Source organism: Sapajus apella, unplaced genomic scaffold (genome assembly GCF_009761245.1).
Source record: "Sapajus apella isolate SASKATOON/1434 unplaced genomic scaffold, GSC_monkey_1.0 scaffold58, whole genome shotgun sequence".
Lineage (NCBI taxonomy): Eukaryota > Metazoa > Chordata > Mammalia > Primates > Cebidae > Sapajus > Sapajus apella.
Genome location: NW_022436998.1, coordinates 12,020,418 through 12,039,523, shown reverse-complemented (window position 1 = coordinate 12,039,523; position 19,106 = coordinate 12,020,418). Strand labels below are relative to the sequence as shown.

General features: G+C 36.9%; 1 protein-coding gene across 10 annotated transcripts in view; it reads left to right on the top strand.

Annotated features, from left to right (window-relative positions):
* The window catches only part of PCDH15 (protocadherin related 15), an 819,037-nt gene that overhangs the window by 310,592 nt on the left and 489,339 nt on the right, over positions 1-19,106 (top strand). For all 10 annotated transcript variants that reach the window (XM_032245634.1, XM_032245633.1, XM_032245636.1 and 7 more), the window contains 2 exons: positions 906-1,025; positions 16,872-16,982. In XM_032245634.1, the coding sequence (XP_032101525.1) occupies positions 906-1,025; positions 16,872-16,982 (231 nt within the window). The remainder of the gene's footprint in view (positions 1-905; positions 1,026-16,871; positions 16,983-19,106) is intronic.

Here is a 19,106-nt window from a genome sequence, read left to right as displayed (position 1 = left end):
TGAGGGGTGGTATGTGGTGTGGGGAGTGCTATTTGAGGGGTGGTATGGGAGCAGGTGATATCTAATTAAGGTGGAATTTAACTAATGAGTAGTATTTTAGCTAAAACCTGAAAACTGTGAAGGGAGTAATATTTTAGCTTAAACCTAAAAGCTGGTTATAAGAGCACATTGTGCAAAGACCAACAGGTTAAAAAAAAATAACAGTGATTCTCTTGTGGGGATAAGTAAGAAGTAAGACTAGCCATTTAAGTCAAACATCAAATCATGGTTTTGTATACTACACGTATTAAGTTTTGACATTGTTTTAATCCAAAATGAAAAGATGTGGCTATCTCTCTGACTGCTGTGACCTGATGCTGTTATACTCAACCAATATTAGAAGCAGTCAAGAAACGCCCAGTATTTCCTCTAATAAACAGAAAATTTATTGTCCCCAACTTCTCTTTTTCTAACTTGCAACTTGCATATAATTACCAACCTGGATTTCATTGCACACTCATAAATGGTTTTTGATTTTAAAGGAAAGAAACGAAGCTTTTCCTACCATTTAAATTATAGCTTTCAGGTAACATTTCATCAAGAATTTTGAGGAGAAACAACAGATACAATTTCTGCACAGGAGCTAAAATGCTAATGGCTATAAATTGGTCCAAATGTGTTTCGCACTGAATCAGGGTCTTCTATTTCTTCACCCATAGCAAGAATCATGAAGCTGGACATTTCAGACATTATAAGTAATCCTACGTAAGGCTCAAAACTGTTGTTTTGAAACACTTCAGTTTGTGGTTTTGAGCTGCCAGCTGGTAGATTCTTTTATGTAATAAGGAGCTGATTTTTATGCTCTAGCATTTCTAGTGTACAGTTGATAAAATGAGAGTTTATTTAAAATCTTTTTTTCCTTTCAGCTCACTCCAGTTGGTACCACGATATTCACAGGATTTTCAGGAGACAATGGAGCTACAGATATAGATGATGGACCAAATGGACAGATAGAGTATGTTATTCAGTATAATCCAGATGATCCGGTATGTAAATACCTATTTGCAATGTAATTTTCTTAACAGGAATAAAATTAATGATTTTTTAGCTGATATTTATTGTATTATTCAAATAACTACCAGAACCAGATTGGTAATGATACTATTATTAAAAATTGTCTCAAAATTGAATTATTTTTAATATTTATGTTTTAGAAGCTAATTTTTGGTGGTATTTGTAGGTAAGCCTTAAAATGTATTCCTAGATATAACATGCCTCTTTTACTAAATTTGTTATGTTTGTGGTCTCCAAAGCGATCTAAACAAATCACTGCAGATGAGATAACAAGTGTCAAACATATATTTTATGCAACTTAATAACAGTATTGTTGCTACACCAGCAAAACTCACACCGAGTATTGCTGGAATTCACAAGCCTTTAAAATTCTAGCCATCCACCAATTAAACCAAAGATAGAGAACATGACAAAAGCCACTAGTTATAGTCTGTTTTATGATTTTTCTTCCTTTTTTTCCCATTAGACAAGAGGATTTCTATGTTGTTTTTTTAAGGCATGAATCATTTCCTCTAATGATATATTATTTAAAAAAAAAAAGAGAGAGACAAAATTAGAATTTTTTAACTGAAGCCAGAGTCAGAAACCCTGCCTGCCATCTCCCCACTTTCTTTTCTTGAGGCAGTTCTTCAGAATCCTATGGGCTCCCCAAAGCAAGTATAAATAAGCTGTCAAATTAAATACATCTCTTTTATGTTTAATATTAGGAATATAAACAATGGTGAAGTTAGTATTTTGTCCTTGTTTTGGTCATTTTTTGTTGTAGATAAGATTGAAACAAACGAAACGAAAAACAAAAACAAAACTCTCGGATAGTACTGAGAGACTAAGAACTCACAGTAAGATCTACATCACAAATTTATTAAGTAAATTGTGGATGCATTTTCTCATTGCATCCTCACAAATCAGTAAGCAGTGGTAATATCTCTGTTGCATAGAAAAGAAAACCTCATATGTGATTTGCGTCATGTTACAAAACTGCTAGGCTGTAAAATCCAATTACAGTCTATTCTTCCTCTATTCTATTCTCACAGAAAAACTTGTAATACCTATGTTAAAACATTAATAAGTTTGGAAAATAAGTGTGTGTGTGTGTATATATATATATATATAAATTTCATGAGCATAGCAGGGTAAAGGTCAGATTTTAGAGTTTTTTCTTTTTCGCTTTGTTTGTTTCTTTAAAAGAGGACTTTTTTTTAAGGAAAAGATAATAAAACAAAGATTTGGGACATGATGAGAATGTGACGGAGAAGGACAGTATGAAAGGTTACATAAGAAGTGAAGTGGAAAGTGTCAAAGAAATAGCAGAGGAAAGGGCAGCAGAAATGCTTTTTCTTAAATATAGAAACAGCTGACAGAACGTTCTATTTCTAAACCACTCACTTTGTTTGCTCTTTAGGTATTTTTTAAAATTAATTGTATGTATGTGCCATGTTTTTAGGTCACATTCTATGAAGGTGACTTTCTAATCTTTACTCCCTAAGCTGTAAAAATAAAACCTCCCAGCAAGTATCAATATACAAGTTCATGCATTTTAGGAAAATAATTACTGCATGCATACAAAATATTTAATGTTTAGATACACTTTGAGAAGAAAAATATATTACTTGAAAATTATCTTTTCTAATTAAAATGTAGACATTTAGGAAGGCTTAAATTCTTTGTCACTTATGCAGTAATTCTGTCTGGATGCCTCTCATTCCAGGGATGTGTAGGCTTGCTGTCCAATATAATATGTAACTGTTGCTACCAAAAGTGCATAAACCAGTCAGCCAGTCAGCCACATGCATTTTCTTATTTTTTTTTTTTTTTTTTTTTTTTTGGAGACACAGTCTTGCTCTGTTGCCAGGTGCCAGGCTGGAGTGCAGCGGCGCAATCTCGGCTCACTGCAATCTCCATCTCCCGGGTTCAAGCAGCTCTCCTGCCTCAGCCTTCCGAGTAACTGGGACTACAGGCATGTGCCACCACGCCCAGCTAATTCTTATATTTTTAGTAGAGACGGGGTTTCACCATGTTGGCCAGGATGGTCTCGATCTCTTGACCTCATGATCCAGCTGCCTCGGCCTCCCAAAGTTCTGGGATTACAGCCATGAGCCACCGAGCCTGGCATCATTTTCAAAATTACAAATGAAAAATAAAAAGTAAAATATGTTAGCAAGCTAGCACTACTATGAAATAAACTTCTCAGAATGGTCTTAGTTTTGTGGACAAAATAATAAGATATCATGACAGTTAACTTAGGTTGTACTGAAGGAAAAAAGCATTAACCAAGGTACACTCTTATGAAGAGAATCCACCATTAGACATTATATAAAATTAGTGTACACCTCAGGACCAATTTATTTTTTTGTAAAATCTGTGAGGAGATACATGATAAATGTTATGTCCTGCCACCACTAAACTCTGCTAATTCTGCTTATATTAATAGCACCATAATGTGGCATTTTTACTCAAAATGCCAAATAATAACATTTCAATAATAGCAAAATAGCAATAATTGCAATTCAAATGGTATTCTAAAACAAAGAACAAGTTTGGGAATAAATAATTGTTGAACTGATTGACCCAATTTGAAATGAAAGTGTTCCTGTAGTGTGTATTTTCACACTTCTGTAAAGAATACCTCAGACAGTGTAATTTATAATAAAATAAGTTTAATTGACTCACAGTTCTGAATGGCTGGGAAGGCCTTAGGAAACTCACCATCACAATGAAAGGGAAAGGGGAAGGAAGGAATGTCTTACATGGCAGCAAGAGAGAGACTGAAGGGGGAAGTACCACTATGAAACCATCAGATCTCATGAGAATGCCCTCACTATCACAAGAACAGCATGAGGGAAACTGCCCCATGTTCCAGTCACCTCCCACCAGATTGCTCCTTACACACATGGAGATTATAATTCAACATGAGATTTGGGTGGGGATGCAGAGCCAAACCGTATCATTCCTCCCCTGCCCTCTCCCAAATCTCTTGTTCTTTCAACATTTCAAAACCAATTATGCCTTCTCAATAGTTTCCCAAAGTCTTAAATCATTCCAGCATTAACGCAAAGTTCGAGTGCAAAGTTTCCTCTGAGATAAGACAAGTCCCTTAAACCTGTGAGCTTGTAAAATCAAGAACATGTTGTTATTTCCAAGATACAATAAGGGTACTGGCATTAGATAAATACACCCATTCCATATGTCATAAATTGGCCAAAATAAAGGTGCTGCAGACCCCATGCAAGTCCAAAACCCAGCAGGGCAGTCTTTATATCTTAAAGCTCCAAAATAATCTAATTTGACTCCATGTCTCACATCCAGGGCACACTAATGCAAAAGGTGGGCTTCCAGTGCCTTGGGAAGCTCTACCCCTGTGGCTCTGCAGGGTAAAGCCCCTGCAGCTGTTTCACAGGCTAGCATTGAGTGCTTGTGGCTTTTCCAAACACATGGTGCAAGCTGTCTGCGGATGTATCATTCTGGGACCTGGAGGAGACAGTGGCCCTCTTTTCATACCTCCACTAGGCAGTCCCAAGTGGGAACTCTATGTGGCAACTCAATTCCCACTTTTTCCCTCTGCATTATGCCAGAAGATGTTTTCCATGAGGGCTCCACCCCTGCCACAGAATTCTGCCGGGACATTCCCAGCATTTTCCTCTGACACCTAGGTGGAGGCTCCCAAAGCTCAACTGTTGTCTTCTATGTACCTGCAGGCACAACACAACATGTAAGCTACCAAGGCATGGGGCTTGCATCCTCTGAAGCAATGCCCTAACTGTATGTTGGCCCCTTTAAGCCATGGCTATAGTTAGAGTGGCTGGGACACAGGGTGCCATGTCCTGAGACTGCACAGAATAGTGGGGCCCTGGTCCCAGCCCCAAAAACCAATTTTCCCTCCAGATCTCTGGGCCTGTGATTTGAGGAGCTGCCATGAAGTTCCCTAAAATGCACTGGAGGCATTTCCCCATTGTCTTGGCTATCAATATTTGGCTTTTCATTTCTTATGCAAAAAGTGTCTAGCAAGTTCCAAACTTTGTCATCTTCCTGTTTTCTTCTGAGCCCTCCAAACTGTTCCAACCTCGGCCTGTTATCCAGTTCCAAAGTTGCTTCCACATTTTCAGATTATCATTTTAACACTACTCCACTATCACAGTAACAATTTCCTGTATTAATTTGTTATCACACTGTTAGAAAGATACTGCCTTAGACTGGGTAATTTACAAAGAAATGAGGCTTACTTGACTCTCCCAGTTCTGAATGGCTGTGGAAGCCTCAGCAAGCTTACATTTATGGTGGAAGTTGATGGTGAAGCATGGTGAATCTTATATGCAGTGATATGCAGACAGAGTGAAAAGGGAAGTACCACTTTTAAACCATCAGATCTCTTGAGAACACACTATCAGGAGAACAGCATGAGGGAAACTGCCCCCATGAGCCAGTCACCTCCTACCAGGACCTTTCCTCAACACATGGGGATTATAATTTGACATGAGTTTTGGGCGGGGACACAGAGCCAAACCATATCAACTAGGTGAGTAGGCAGACATGAGCAAGGCAGGAGAGGACCTCCCCTAGGAATGTCCATTGACCATCAGGTGATTGTCAGGTGGCTGTTAAACTGTTTCTCTAAAATAATAATTGGTTGCAGCCAGTGCCAGGGAAAAATGGTCTCCCAACAGATAGAAAACACTGAAGCTGGTGATCAGTACCTTTCTAATAGAGCTCAGAAGTTGGGCAGGAGGGCTGAAGCATGCACATTAAGAGGCAAAATGGTAGTATTTAACCAGTATATGACCTTCCTCTGGGAATGCTTAACTGGCAAGGGAAAAATGCCTCAAGTCAGTATGCATACAACTTCAGTAAACATGTTGTTCATGCAGACCCTCCCAAACGCACTGGCAAGCCACTGTGCATGTGGACAGCCTGTCCCAAAAGAAAAAATCAAGGGAGGAGAATCACAAACTCCCAAATCATGCCAATGAATAAAACCTCAAGTCAAGGGAGGAACAGGGCACTTAGATCTTTCAGGTCTCCCAGTTAGCGGTCTTCCAAGAGTGTTTTGCTTGCTTTCATTCCTGCTCTAAAATTTCTTAATAAGCTCTCACTGCTGCTCTAAAAGTTACCTCCATCTCTCCCTCTGCCTTAAACTTACTTTTGCCCCTAGACCACATTACTTCCTCTGAGGAGGTGAGGGCTGAGTTACCGCAGACCCAAATGGATTCACTGCTGTTAACAAAAGCATTTGCGCTCTTTACCAAAAATGTTTGGTTCTTCCTTTCTTTGGACATCTGCTGGGGTGTACTTTTCTTGCCTGGAGAAAATTATTTGCTTTGACTAATGAAATGTAAACTCAGAGAACAAATCAAGTAATCATATTCTCTGCCCCTGCTGTTGTAGTCAGAGAAAAACACGTGAGGAGAAACATTCATTAGTCAATGACAACAATAAGCAGAGTCCACTTGCTTATGTATATTAGATATGTAGATATGAAGAGTAAAGCAATAAAAGTTTAATGGTTTGCTCCTGCAGTATTCCCTATCTTTTTCTGGCTGATGTATTTAGAAAAAAAAATATTTTAGTAAATATCTTATTCTAAAAGTCCTCTGGACAATTATTGAAAGAAAATATTATTTAAAAATACATTAAAACATGGTAAGAAAGACCTTATTCAGGACCACTGCAATAGGCATAGAAATCATTGCAATGAGATCTTGCAGTAGCAGAGAGATATTGGGCTCCACTGCACATAAAGCATGGACAAGTGGGACTTTATGGCCAGATGATGGCCGGGGTCACTGGATGGAAAATTACTAAGAGAAAACATCATATGTAAGGGGAATTCTGGCTAAATCAGACTAATGTGATTCTTGCTGACGACAAGTCAGCGTCATCAGACATCACTTGGGGGATGGTGTAGGATGAGAAGCCCAATGAGGTATCAAGGTAGATCATTTATCGAAGGTAGATGGATGTTTGCTGAAGTGACTTAGCATGTTTCTTTATTAAAAAGTGATTTTTTAAGGAAGTATACAGATGATCCTAGGAGAAGTTTCAGAAACCTGATGCAAGTTTGACCAGGCAAAGAATCTTTTCAGTCCCCACTGTTCAGAAGCAGCAGCATTTTTCCTTCCTTTGTATAAGTTCTTTTACTCATTTTGTCACCTTTAGTCTATTAAGTACACTTGAATTATCTGTTGGAACTTGGTAGTAGAGAATACGTAAAAGTATGTTCCGGACAATATATGTTGTCAGGCCTTTAATGAGGAGCATTTAATTTCTATGCAATTTGTAGTGTGCTTATCAGAGTTATTGTAAAATACTGTTTTTTTTTTTTTTATTTAATGGTTTCATGGTAATACAAAGTAAGGATTTCTATAATGCATTGAACTAATTCAGGGGTTTCTATCTAATCTTTTGGCTTCCCTGAGCCACACTGGAAGAAAAAGAATTGTCTAGGGCTACACATAAATTATACAAACATAAACAATACCTGAAAAGCTACTAATAAAAAAATCACAAATTTTACAATCTTTTAAGTACATTTACAAGTTTGTGTTGGGACACATTCAAAGCCATCCTGGGCCCCATATAGCCTGTGGCCTATGGGTTGGACAAGCTTGAATTGGATTGTTTCAAAAAAAAAAAGGAAGAAAAAATAACTCTTTGAAACGGATAAGAATTGGTCATCACATGATCTGCAAAACTGTCATTTTTGAGAATTGCCTAATATGTAAAATCTAAATAGAGGTATCATTCTGATGTTTAAATGTCATGGTAAGATTAGTAAGACTATTCATACAGTACATTATCACATTTTTATCTTAATTTTTAAATGCCAGATGGGAGGCATGTTTATTTAGCATTTTAAGTGTTTGACCTAAACTGATAAGGAGGAAACTGATGTCATATCCCTTGTAGCAATCTCCAATGGACTGAAAGCAGCACAACATTGTTATTAACTACTGTTACTACTGAGAAAAAAAATGAAGACACTTAAGCAATACGCATAGGCAGCTTCTTTCTTGGAGGTATTACAGTGCTGTTTCAGTGGGCGATGACATCTTTTATCAAGACCTCCTGAGTAAATTGTCCTTCTTTTGTAATATGTTTGACTCCCTGCAGCTTTGAGAGAATTCAGAAAAACCTGAGCCATAATTTTCATTTGTAATGTGTAAGTATTTGAATTTCATGAGTCAGGAAGTTAAAACCACATTTCAAGGACAAAAGATTTTTAAACAAATCACCATCCTGAAGTAGTTCTCTCTATGTATAAGTCAAAGTCCAATTTTCAGTTGTTAATAAAATGTTTAAGGCTAAGCTAAAACTGCGATTGCTTATTCCTAGGTAGATTGCTAAAAAGAAATTTATTATGGTTAATAATGCTTTACAGGGTACATTATACCATGAGAGTCCCATGCCCCCATAAAGTCATAATATTCTTATTTTATTGGAAACTCATGTTTAATTAAGTCATGGTGTAAAAGCCTTTTTGCTGTAAAACTTTGAAGTGTTTTCACTTCAAGCCTGTGACTTTTAACTTTACAACACATATGCTTCGAAAGCCAGACAGGCACAAATACAGTATCCTGAGAAGTTGGCTGGAATAAGATAAGTTGAATTGCATTGTAATCAAAACGTATCATTAAATGTGCCTGTATGTGTTTGTTTTTGTGTGGGAGAGTGGTAAATTTGTATTGTGACCAAAAGTTCTCTGGAAAGGAATTTGGAGGAAAGAGACTTTATTTTGGTGAACAGTTTTCAAACCATGGGTATACAGCCTATGGTTTAGAGCTAAGATACATTTCAGAAAACGAAGACAGAGTTAGGGTTTTGTAGCTAATTCCCATCTAGCTTCCCAATCAGCTGTGTTCCTGCAAATGAAGGATTTAATTGCTTAATTCTGAGTGGTCAAAACAGATGAGTCCTGACTGGTCTATACACTGATTGGTTGGTTCAGGTGAGCTGTGATTGGTTGATTTCTAAGCCCCAAACCAGAAGTTTCTGTCAGATGTTTCCTTCAAAGCGCTGGTACTCAAGGGCAAGTGTAGGGGTGGGATAGTGGACAAAGGGTGGTAATTCTAGCAACAGTTTATCTTGGCACTAAGAACAGGATCTGGTTTTGCTTCGTTGTTGTATTAGACTATTTCCACACTGTTGATAAAGACATAACTGAGACTGGGTAATTTATAAAGAAAAAGAGATTTAATGGACCCACAGTTCCATGTGGCTGGGAAGGCTTCTCAATTATGACAGAAGGTGAAAGGCAGGTATTACATAGCAGCAGACAAGAGAGAATTGAAAGCCAAGATAAAGGGGCTTCTGCTTGTAAAAACCATCAGATCTCGTAAGACTTATTCACTAACATCAGAACAGCATTGGTTAGACCTGCCCCATGATTTCAATGTGTCTCACCATGTCAGTCCCAGAACACATGGGAAACTACAATTCAAGATGAGATTTGGGTGGTGATTCAGCCAAACCATATCACTCCACCCCTGGCCCCTCTCAAATCTCGTATCTTCACATTTTAAAAGCAATCATGCCATATCAACAGTCCCTCAAATTCTTAACTCATTTCAGTATTAACTCAAAAGCCCACAGTCCAAAGTCTCATCTGCAACAAAGCAAGTTCCTTCCACCTACGAACCTATAAAATCAAAATCAAATTAGTTACTTCCTAGATACAATGGAGGTACAGGCATTGGATATATATACTCATTCCAAATAAGAAAAATTGGCAAAAACAAAGGGGCTAAAGGCCCCATGCAAGTCCGAAATCCAGTGTGTCAGTCAAAACTTAAAACACCAAAATGATTTTCTTTGACACCATGTCTCACATCCAGGTCATACTGATGCAAGAGGTGGATTCTCATGGTCTTGGGCAGCTCCATCCCTGTGGCTTTGTAGGTTACAGCCTCCCTCCTGGCTGTTTTCACAGTTTGGCATTGAGTGTCTTCAGCTTTTTCAGGCATGCAGTGCAAACTGTCAGTAAATCTACATTCTGGGGTCCAGAGGACAGTGGCTCTCTTCTCACAGCTTCACTAGACAATGAGCCAGTGGCAACTCTTTCTGGGGGCTTCAACCCCACACTTCCCTTCCACACTGCCCTAGCAGAGGTTCTCCATGAGGGCCCTGACCCTGCGGCAAAATTTTGCCTGGACATCCAGGCGTTTCCATATATCCTTGGAGGCCTAGGTGGATGTTCCCAAACTTCAATTCTTGACTTCTGTGCACCCACAGGCTCAATTCCATGTGAAAGCTGCCAAGGCTTGAGGTTCATACCCTCTGAAGCCATGGCCTGAGATATATCTTGGCTGCTTATTGCTATGACTGGAGCAGCTGGGATGCAAGGCAGCAAGTTCCTAGGCTGCACATGGAAGGGCATCCTGGACTTGGCCCATGAAACTATTTTTTTCTCTTAGGCCACCTGGCCTATGATGAGAGGGGATGCCACAAATGTCTTCCCTATTGTCTTGGTGATTAACATTTGGATCCTCATTACTTATGCAAATTTCTGCAACTGGCTTGAATTTCTCCTCAGAAAATGCGTGTTTCATTTCTATTGCATCATCAGTCTACAAATTTTCTGAACTTTTATGCTTGTCTCACTTTTAAAACTGAATGCTTTTAGTAGCATTCAGGTAACATCTTGAATGCTTTGCTACTTAGAAATTTATGTCATAGCAAGAGTCATCTTTACTCCTGTTTCCAACAAGCGCCTCATTTCCACCTGACACCACTTTAGCATGGATTTAATAATCCATATCATTATCAGCATCTTGATCAAAGCCAATAAACAAGTCTCTTCCAAACGTTCCCACCTTTTCCTGTCTTCTTCTAAGCCCTCTAACCTGTTCCAACCTCTCCTGTTACCTGCTTCCAAAATTACTTCCACATTTTCAGATCTCTTTACAGCAGGACCTCACTCTACCAGTACCAATTTACTATGTTAGTCTGTTTTCACATTAAGGCATACCTGATAAAGACATACCTGAGACTGGGTAATGTGTACAGAAAAAGAAGTTTCATGGACTCACAGTTCCACATGCCTGGGGAGGCCTCACAATTATGGTGGAAGGTGAAAGTCATGTCTTACCTGGAGGAAGACTAAGAGAATTGAGAGTGGAGTGAAAGTGATTTTCCCTTGTAAAAGCATCAGATCTCATGATATTTCTTCATTACCACAAAAATAGTAAAGGGAAATGCCGTGATTCCATTATCACACACCAGGTCGCTCCCACTACACATGGGAATTATGAAAGCTACAATTCAAATGAGATTTGGGTGGAGATGTACCTAAACCATATCAGTTGTAGAAAAGAAGATCCTGTGATGCTTTGACATCTTTTTGAGAACACAGAGTATGTGACTACTTCATCACCTAAGCATGGCCACCTGGTTTTGTTTTAACTTACTTCAGTTAGTCATAGGGAGTCCATTTTGTCTGTCAATGAGGAACATGTTTAACAGTATGAAGCAGAAAAAATGATCAGAGTGTTGGTACTTTCTCTTAAAAGCAAAGTTAGTGTTGCCTACTCAAATCACAGTTTCTCTTGGGTGGACAAAAATTGTGTTACCATGCTTAGTCCTCCACCTTCTACTTCAAACAATTAAATGAGGGAAGACACACACACAATGACAGGTAACATAGAATGTTCAGCAGTTGATGGCACAGTAGCCTGAGCTTAACCAGACAAGCTTAAGGCCGACTAAAGACTGCTAAGGGCAAAGTTGATGCTGTCTATTGGACCTAAAACAGGGACTCAGTTATATTCGTTATATTCAACATGAGCACATGGGGGAAACCTGAAGAGAGAAGAAAGAGGCACAGAAAAAGAGGCAGAGATAAGGGGAGAGATTTCAAAGAAAAAAAGTGTCAAAAAATAGTAAGAATTTACAGCTTCTTAGAGACAAAGAGAAAATCCTAGTTATCTAAATTTCCACCACTTCTCAATTACAGGTCCATTGAGGCACATTTGTACTAAGGCTCTGTCTTTAGGTCACCAGAAACTGTGTGAGTGTGTGTGTGTGTGTGTGTCTGTGTGTACACTTTAAATTTTTTCTTCTTTTGAACTGAATTTCTAGTCATCACAGCTGAAAAGAGAATATTACAAACAATACTTATAACATAGGTATGAAAGACTTTTAGAGTTTTTCCTTTCCTAAAAATTATGAATGACCAAATCTGTCAGCTGAGAAGTAATAGTACTAATAACCCCATTTTCCATTTCTAAAGCATCTTTAACTGTAGGACTCAACACCTCCTTGCAGAAAACTGCCGTTTAAACTGGTAGAAACCCATCTTCACACACATTAGTAAAGGGGATTTGGGGGCGTTGGAATCATCTTGGGGATTACAGAGTTTGCCAGGGCATCAGTATTCCTTCTGCCTCCATTGTTGAATGTGAATGTGTGTGGCGTGGGCATTACAGCTGTCTCCTACCCCTATTTCCCATATTTCTAATAGTGATAAATTGCTTAAACTGCCTTATGCCATCATTTTACTAAATAGAGAATTTTCTGCTAATTGACAGTTGTCACTGAACTGTCAGAAAGTTGTGAGTGGACCTTTCTTAATGGAGGCCAGGTATTTGGGGACTGTGGGTATTAAATCATTTAGCCATAATTGGATTCCTCTTATTAATACACTGCAGGTAGCTGGCACTTAAATTCTCATCACCCAAAGAAACCAATGTCAGGTTGTGTTTGAAAGAGAAGTGTCCAAAACTATCAGAAAAAGGGCAATGGCCTGGCTTTAGAAATGTAAGGTAACAAGTAAATGGGAATTCTCTGTTCCCAGACTTTTCTGCTTTGTAGGTAGAACAAAACTCTTAAGAATGAAAGAGAAAAATAAAAAGCAAGGAGAGAGGGTGCAGTCACTCTTAGACTTATGTAGTACAACGATTTCTCAAAGTAAAGCCTGAATCATCTGCATCAGAATCACCTGGTTGGTTTGTTAAAAATGTGGATTCCTGAGAGTTTTTGGAATTTTGGGGAATAGATGGTAGGAATCTATAATCAAAATGACCCATGCCTATGATCCTTAGGGATTCTAAGCTTTGAGAATGTTCTTAATATTATTTTTTCATTGCTTTATTATGTATTTATTTATTAAAAAATCTACCTTTTTCCTTGCTCGATTTAGCTTTTTTTTTTTTTTTTTTTTTTAGCTTTTAAGTAAACACTTTAGAAATATCATTAAAGCAAGGCATTTACCTGGTGTTGATCTAATCCAGTATTCTTTTTACTAGAGGAGACTAGGAGAAAGACTATCATGAAGAGATACCTACATTTGCTTCTAATTTTCTTGATTATTATTCTAGGTTTTAGAGAAATAACGCTCAATAACTATTTAATTAATTTTAATATAGTGGCTTTCCGTATGCAACATTTCAGAAGCATGATTGATCGTAAAGTATATTCTATCCTTATGTTTTATAGAATACAAGTATTTATGAAACACCTAATAAAATGAAAATCTAGGCTGGGAGCAGTGACTCCTACCTGTAATCCAAGCATTTTGGAAGGCGAAGCAGGAGAGTCATTTGAGGTCAGGAATTCGAGACCAGGCTGGAAAACATGGTGAAACCCCATCTCTACTAAAAATTAAAAAAAATTGGCCAGATGTGGTGGCATATGTCTGTCATCCCAGCTACTCAGAGGCTGAGGCAGGAGAATTGCTTTAACCCAAGAGGCAGAGGTTGCAGTGAGCTGAGATCATGACACTACACTCCAGCCTGGGTGACAGAGCAAGACTCCATATGTCTCAAATAAGTTAAAAAGTAAAAGTAAGAATCTATAAAATCGCTAAAGCATAGATTAAACTCATAAAAATTTAGTGCAATTGAAAGTTCTCTGAAGATCAGTAAAGTCACTAATAACTATTATTTGTGATAATTCTACAAACATCCGATGAAAATTATCAAAAATAAAAAAATGTACTGCGAAGATTCGTTAAGTTGCTTAGCTATAGATCTAAGGATCAATATTTCTACCTCACAGACTGAGACCCTTGAGGAATCTGTGAAGCAAAACAGAAGATCCCAAATAAGTATTTTTTGAAAACAGTAGTGTAAGATCCCATCAAAAACTTACATCTAAATTAGATTTAAAAGGTTTCACCGAGTTTGCAAAGTTTAGTGTACAGAGAAATGAGCGATGGGATATTTAAACATGAGAAAAATAAGAGCAAATATCAGGTGTGAAGAGCCATGACCTGTTTGGAGGAGAAAGAGGCCTACAGTGTAAAGTCATAGAGACAGGAATAATCATGTACCAAAGTGCTTTCGGCTGCAGAGAATTTACCAAAAAATTATGAAAAAGCTAAACTACAGATGATTTAAACAAAAAATAATTTATTATTTATCATAATAAGTTTTTCAAAGATGGGGTGATATCAAGATTTTCACAGCAACTCAAAGGCAACACAGTTCCAGGATCTTTTTGTTTTACTCTCTGCTATCACTAGCATGTGAGCTATTTCTCCTTAATTAATTTCATTAATAGTCACCAAGTGGCTGCTGAGTTCTAAGTTTTATATCCTGACTGAAACTTCTATAACCTGAAAAGGAATTCTTTTCTTGTCTCTATCTTTGCAATTAAGATAATTTTTTTCATTACTCAAAATAAAATCACATATACATTTGCAAAACAATTTCTGGCAAAGTGTGAAGTTACTATTTTTAAGCTAGTCTTTTCAAGACTTACCTCATTTAAAGACACAGCCTCCTCTGAGGCACAAAGTCACAAGATATCTGAGCTAATTCGGGGTTCTGAGTCCAGATATAAGATAGGTTTTCGGTAAGATCACAGTATCTTCCATGTTTATGCTAGAAATCGACATATGCTTCTATATTATGGAGTCACTAAAATGTAATAACCTCATAACAACACATTAGGATGAGTTCAACAGTGTAAATAGCAATTATTAACTAAGGTTTTGCCCATAAACAACTTATATATTTAGATTCAATCATTTTTACACTTCTCTGTCAGAATTGCCAGCCCCACTCTTAGGTATAAGAAATGTCTAATAGGCAAAAAGTTAGAGAACATGTCAAATGTCTGTTTTTAATTGTGTTCATTTTACATTTTCTGTATTTATATTTTAAATTGCTACTTTTAAATGACTGCATCTAAAAATGATTTGTAAAGCTCATTACATGAGCAGCACAGAATGAATCATTTTAAAATATAAATTAATTCTGCAAGATATACAGCGTATGTGAGTCTTTATGCATCCCAGAGAGAAAGACAGACAGACAAAGAAAGAAAGGAGACAGATCACAACTCTGGAAATGAAGGGCTAAACTACACACATTTCATTGAGTGAGCGAGCCTAAGTTGGGGGATTTGAATCAGCATTTTATTTCATTGACTTTCACTTCTTTTGTGACTTTGAAGATTACAGTTAAACTAAGTTGAGGGTGTAAACACACTCTCTTGTCCTCTCTCTCTGAGTCTCTCTCCCACACACACAGAATTTTTTTTCTTCTTCCTTCACCCTTCCACTTTCCTTTCTCTTCTCCTTCTTCTTGCCCTTTCCCTTCATTTTTCTTTACTTCCCTTTCTCCTCCTCTTCCATTTGCAGCCATCTAATGCAGATCCAAACTAAGTATTTCACCCAATGTGATTCCCACTGCAAAAATCACAAGCACAAATACACAAGGCAACTGAACAACCGCAAAAAAGTTTCAGTGAGCAAAACCCTGATTTATTGTCCCTATCTAGAAATAATTTTATCGTTTTTCAAAATGGCATTAAAATGCAAAATTGGCATAAGATCTTCTTAAGAATAAGAGATTTATCTTGTAAATTATACTGCCTTAAGGTGTGACTACATTTACACTGAGGGCTGCTTGTATCATAGCAGCAGTGTTGCCGTTATGACCTCCATGTTACCAGGAAAAAACTCAAGGCAGGGTAGATAACTTATCAGCAGAAGTTGTGTGGTCTAAAAGAAAACAAAATGATGTATAACCTGGGCTTTTTTTTCACAATAGCAAACTGATTCAAGCTTCTGCAGTCATGCTCTGCATAATGACATTTTGGCCAGTGACATACCACAAAGTAAATGGCGATCTCGTAAAATTATAACATGTTTCTACTGTACCTTTTCTATGTTTAGATTATATTTACAGAGAAAATACTGACCATTGTAGTACAGTTGCCTATAGCAGTCACTAAAGTGACATGCTATACAGGTTTTTAGGAATCATAGGCTACAGCATATGTTCTAGTATGTAGTAGACCGCCCAATTTAGGTTTGCGAAACTACACTTTATAATGTTAAGACAATGACAAATCCTCCTAACAACACATTTCTCAGAATGCACCTCATTGTTAAGTGACTCATGACTGTGTGTATTTGCATTTAATGCCTGAAAATACTTAAAATACAGAATGGATATCAGTGTTGACAATTGACACTATACACAAATGAAAGTTCAGTGTTTGAATGCTTTGGTGTTAAAAAACATAGTGAAGAGGTAATATGGTAACAAGAAAGGTTATCGGATACCTAGACTTTGATTTAGAACTATTCCAAGACTGGTGATGAATGGTACTAATAATATATTAAGAACTATGACAAGAAATAAATTTTCTGGTTATTAATACCAGAGAACTCTGGGGAAACCTATTGAACAAAATTAAATCTTTGGAAATATGATAACAGTATGGACTCTGAAGCTTATAGTCATTCTATTTTCATGATACTTTCATATTTATATGATAGCATATAATTTCTAACTTTCAAGAGGATTAATACAAAATATTGAGTTATTAATTCATCTTACATTCAAATAATCTGAAGTCTGTATCTTTAATATTTGCAGACATCCAATGACACCTTTGAAATTCCCCTAATGCTGACTGGAAATGTAGTGTTACGGAAGAGGCTCAACTATGAAGATAAGACTCGCTACTTTGTCATAATCCAAGCTAATGTGAGTATTCAATTCCTTTTAAACTTCTTCTCTGAAATGATGAAGTAAAAACTCATCCAAAATGTATCAGATACTCTTGGAGAGATCTGTGTCATTCACTTCTTCATCAGGGCACTCCTACCTTAGTGGTAGTTATATATAATATTCTTTTAGATGGGGAAAGGGATAAAATAGGTATTTTCATTCACTGTATTTTTTGACCTGTAAGTTATTCTTATGTATTACCCATGATCCAATATTGTTAGCCTATTCTAAAATAATTTTCAAAGTAGGATCCAGCAAATAGCTGCAGCAGAATCACCTTGGGTACATATTAAATATACATATTTCTGGACCCTACCTCAGATGTTCTGAATAAAAATCTCAGATGATGGAAGTGGAATATCTGCATATTTAGTTAGCTCCTCAGGGGACTCTAAGATACAATAAAGGCAAAGAATCATTGCCTAATTGGTTGTGTTTTCCTCATGGCATTCACTAGTTGAGTAATTGTTTACTAGATATCAGCAATATGCCCATAACTGAAGTTTATGCTAACGTATGTAGATAACAATAATAGAACATCCAAAACACAATTGCTTATAAAACATAGACATTTATTATAGTTATTATTAGTGGAAGTTGAATAAAATTTCTAGAATTATGTGGCTCATTGTTTGGGTTGACTGTTCAATTATATCACCAGGACTAAGCTTCTTTCCATCCTTATACTTCTCTGAAATGTGCTTATTTTCTCAATGCCTTATCAACTGAGAGTTAGTTGTATACCACGGCCATAAGTGTCACAACTGCATTTCAAGTCTGAATGCAGCAGGTGGAAAGGGTAGCAAAAGTGGGATTTTCTTATATGTTTATTGGTCTACCTTCGTTGATATGAGAAGACACTCTATTCAGAGTTCTCTCCCACCTAACATCTCCTTCCAGACTTGTATCACCTGATGCAGCATGATAGGAAGGAAAGTTGGGGTAGTCCGTATGTGTCAAAATGGAATGTGGTATTCACTTCTGAATTATACTATGTGTGGTTCATATGGTGAGACTGGGCACATTGATAAACTGAAAACATTTTTATTTTCTTACCAAGAAGAATGGGAGTACCATTTGAGAAAAAAATTAAAAGGGAAGATCATAGAAAAAGTCCCATATTAAGTGGCAAGCTTATGTTTTTGAAATAATGGTTAAGAAATGAGCTATCAATATATAAAAAGTATGGAGAAAACTTAAATGGATGTTAACACGCAAAATGTGCTATTAAGAAAAGGCTAATACTGGATGATCCCAATATATAACATCCTGGTAAAGGCAAAACTAGTGAAATGGTATAAAGATCAGTGGATACCAGGGATATGGTTGTAAAGGAAGGGATTAATAGAAGGATAAAAAATATTTTTAGGTCAGTGGAAATACTCTAGATGATACCATAAAGTTGGATAGATATCATTATACGTTTGTCCAGTGCCATGGAATATACAACACCAAGAATAATCTTTGGAGGATGAACTTTGTTGATTATCATTGTTCAATGTAGATTCATTGATTGCAACCAATGTACAGCTTTGATTAGGGATGTTGATAAGGGGGATGATACGCATGTGTGGGGTCATGGGCGTATGTACCCTCCTCCCAATTTTTCAATAAACCTAAAACTGCTCTAAAATAATAGTTTTTTTCTTTTTCAAAGCAGCTAGACTCTGAAGCCATCCTGTGCCTTTAATGACTCCTAAGTGTTGTAATACTGCTTGTGTAGCAGAACTGAAAGATAGCAGGGGACGGTAAAAGGGAAATAACTTCAATTAGCTGTTCTGAAGGAATTAATGTGAAAAAATGTGTCACGATCTTGTCATTTTCTGGCCTTTCTTAGAGCTATATCACCTGAAACAGAATGTGTATGTGTATAGATAGATAGGTAGATATATAATTAGGCATATGTAGAAAGAAATATATAGGTAGACATATAGATCTAATTTTTGAAGCTAAGTTTATAAGCTTTTATTTATATTTCTTCAGGCTTTAGAAATAATTTATATATTATAATTATACATAATATATATTATATATGTATATGGGTGTGTATGTGTGTGTATATATGTGTGTGTGTGTGTGTGTGTATATATATATATATAT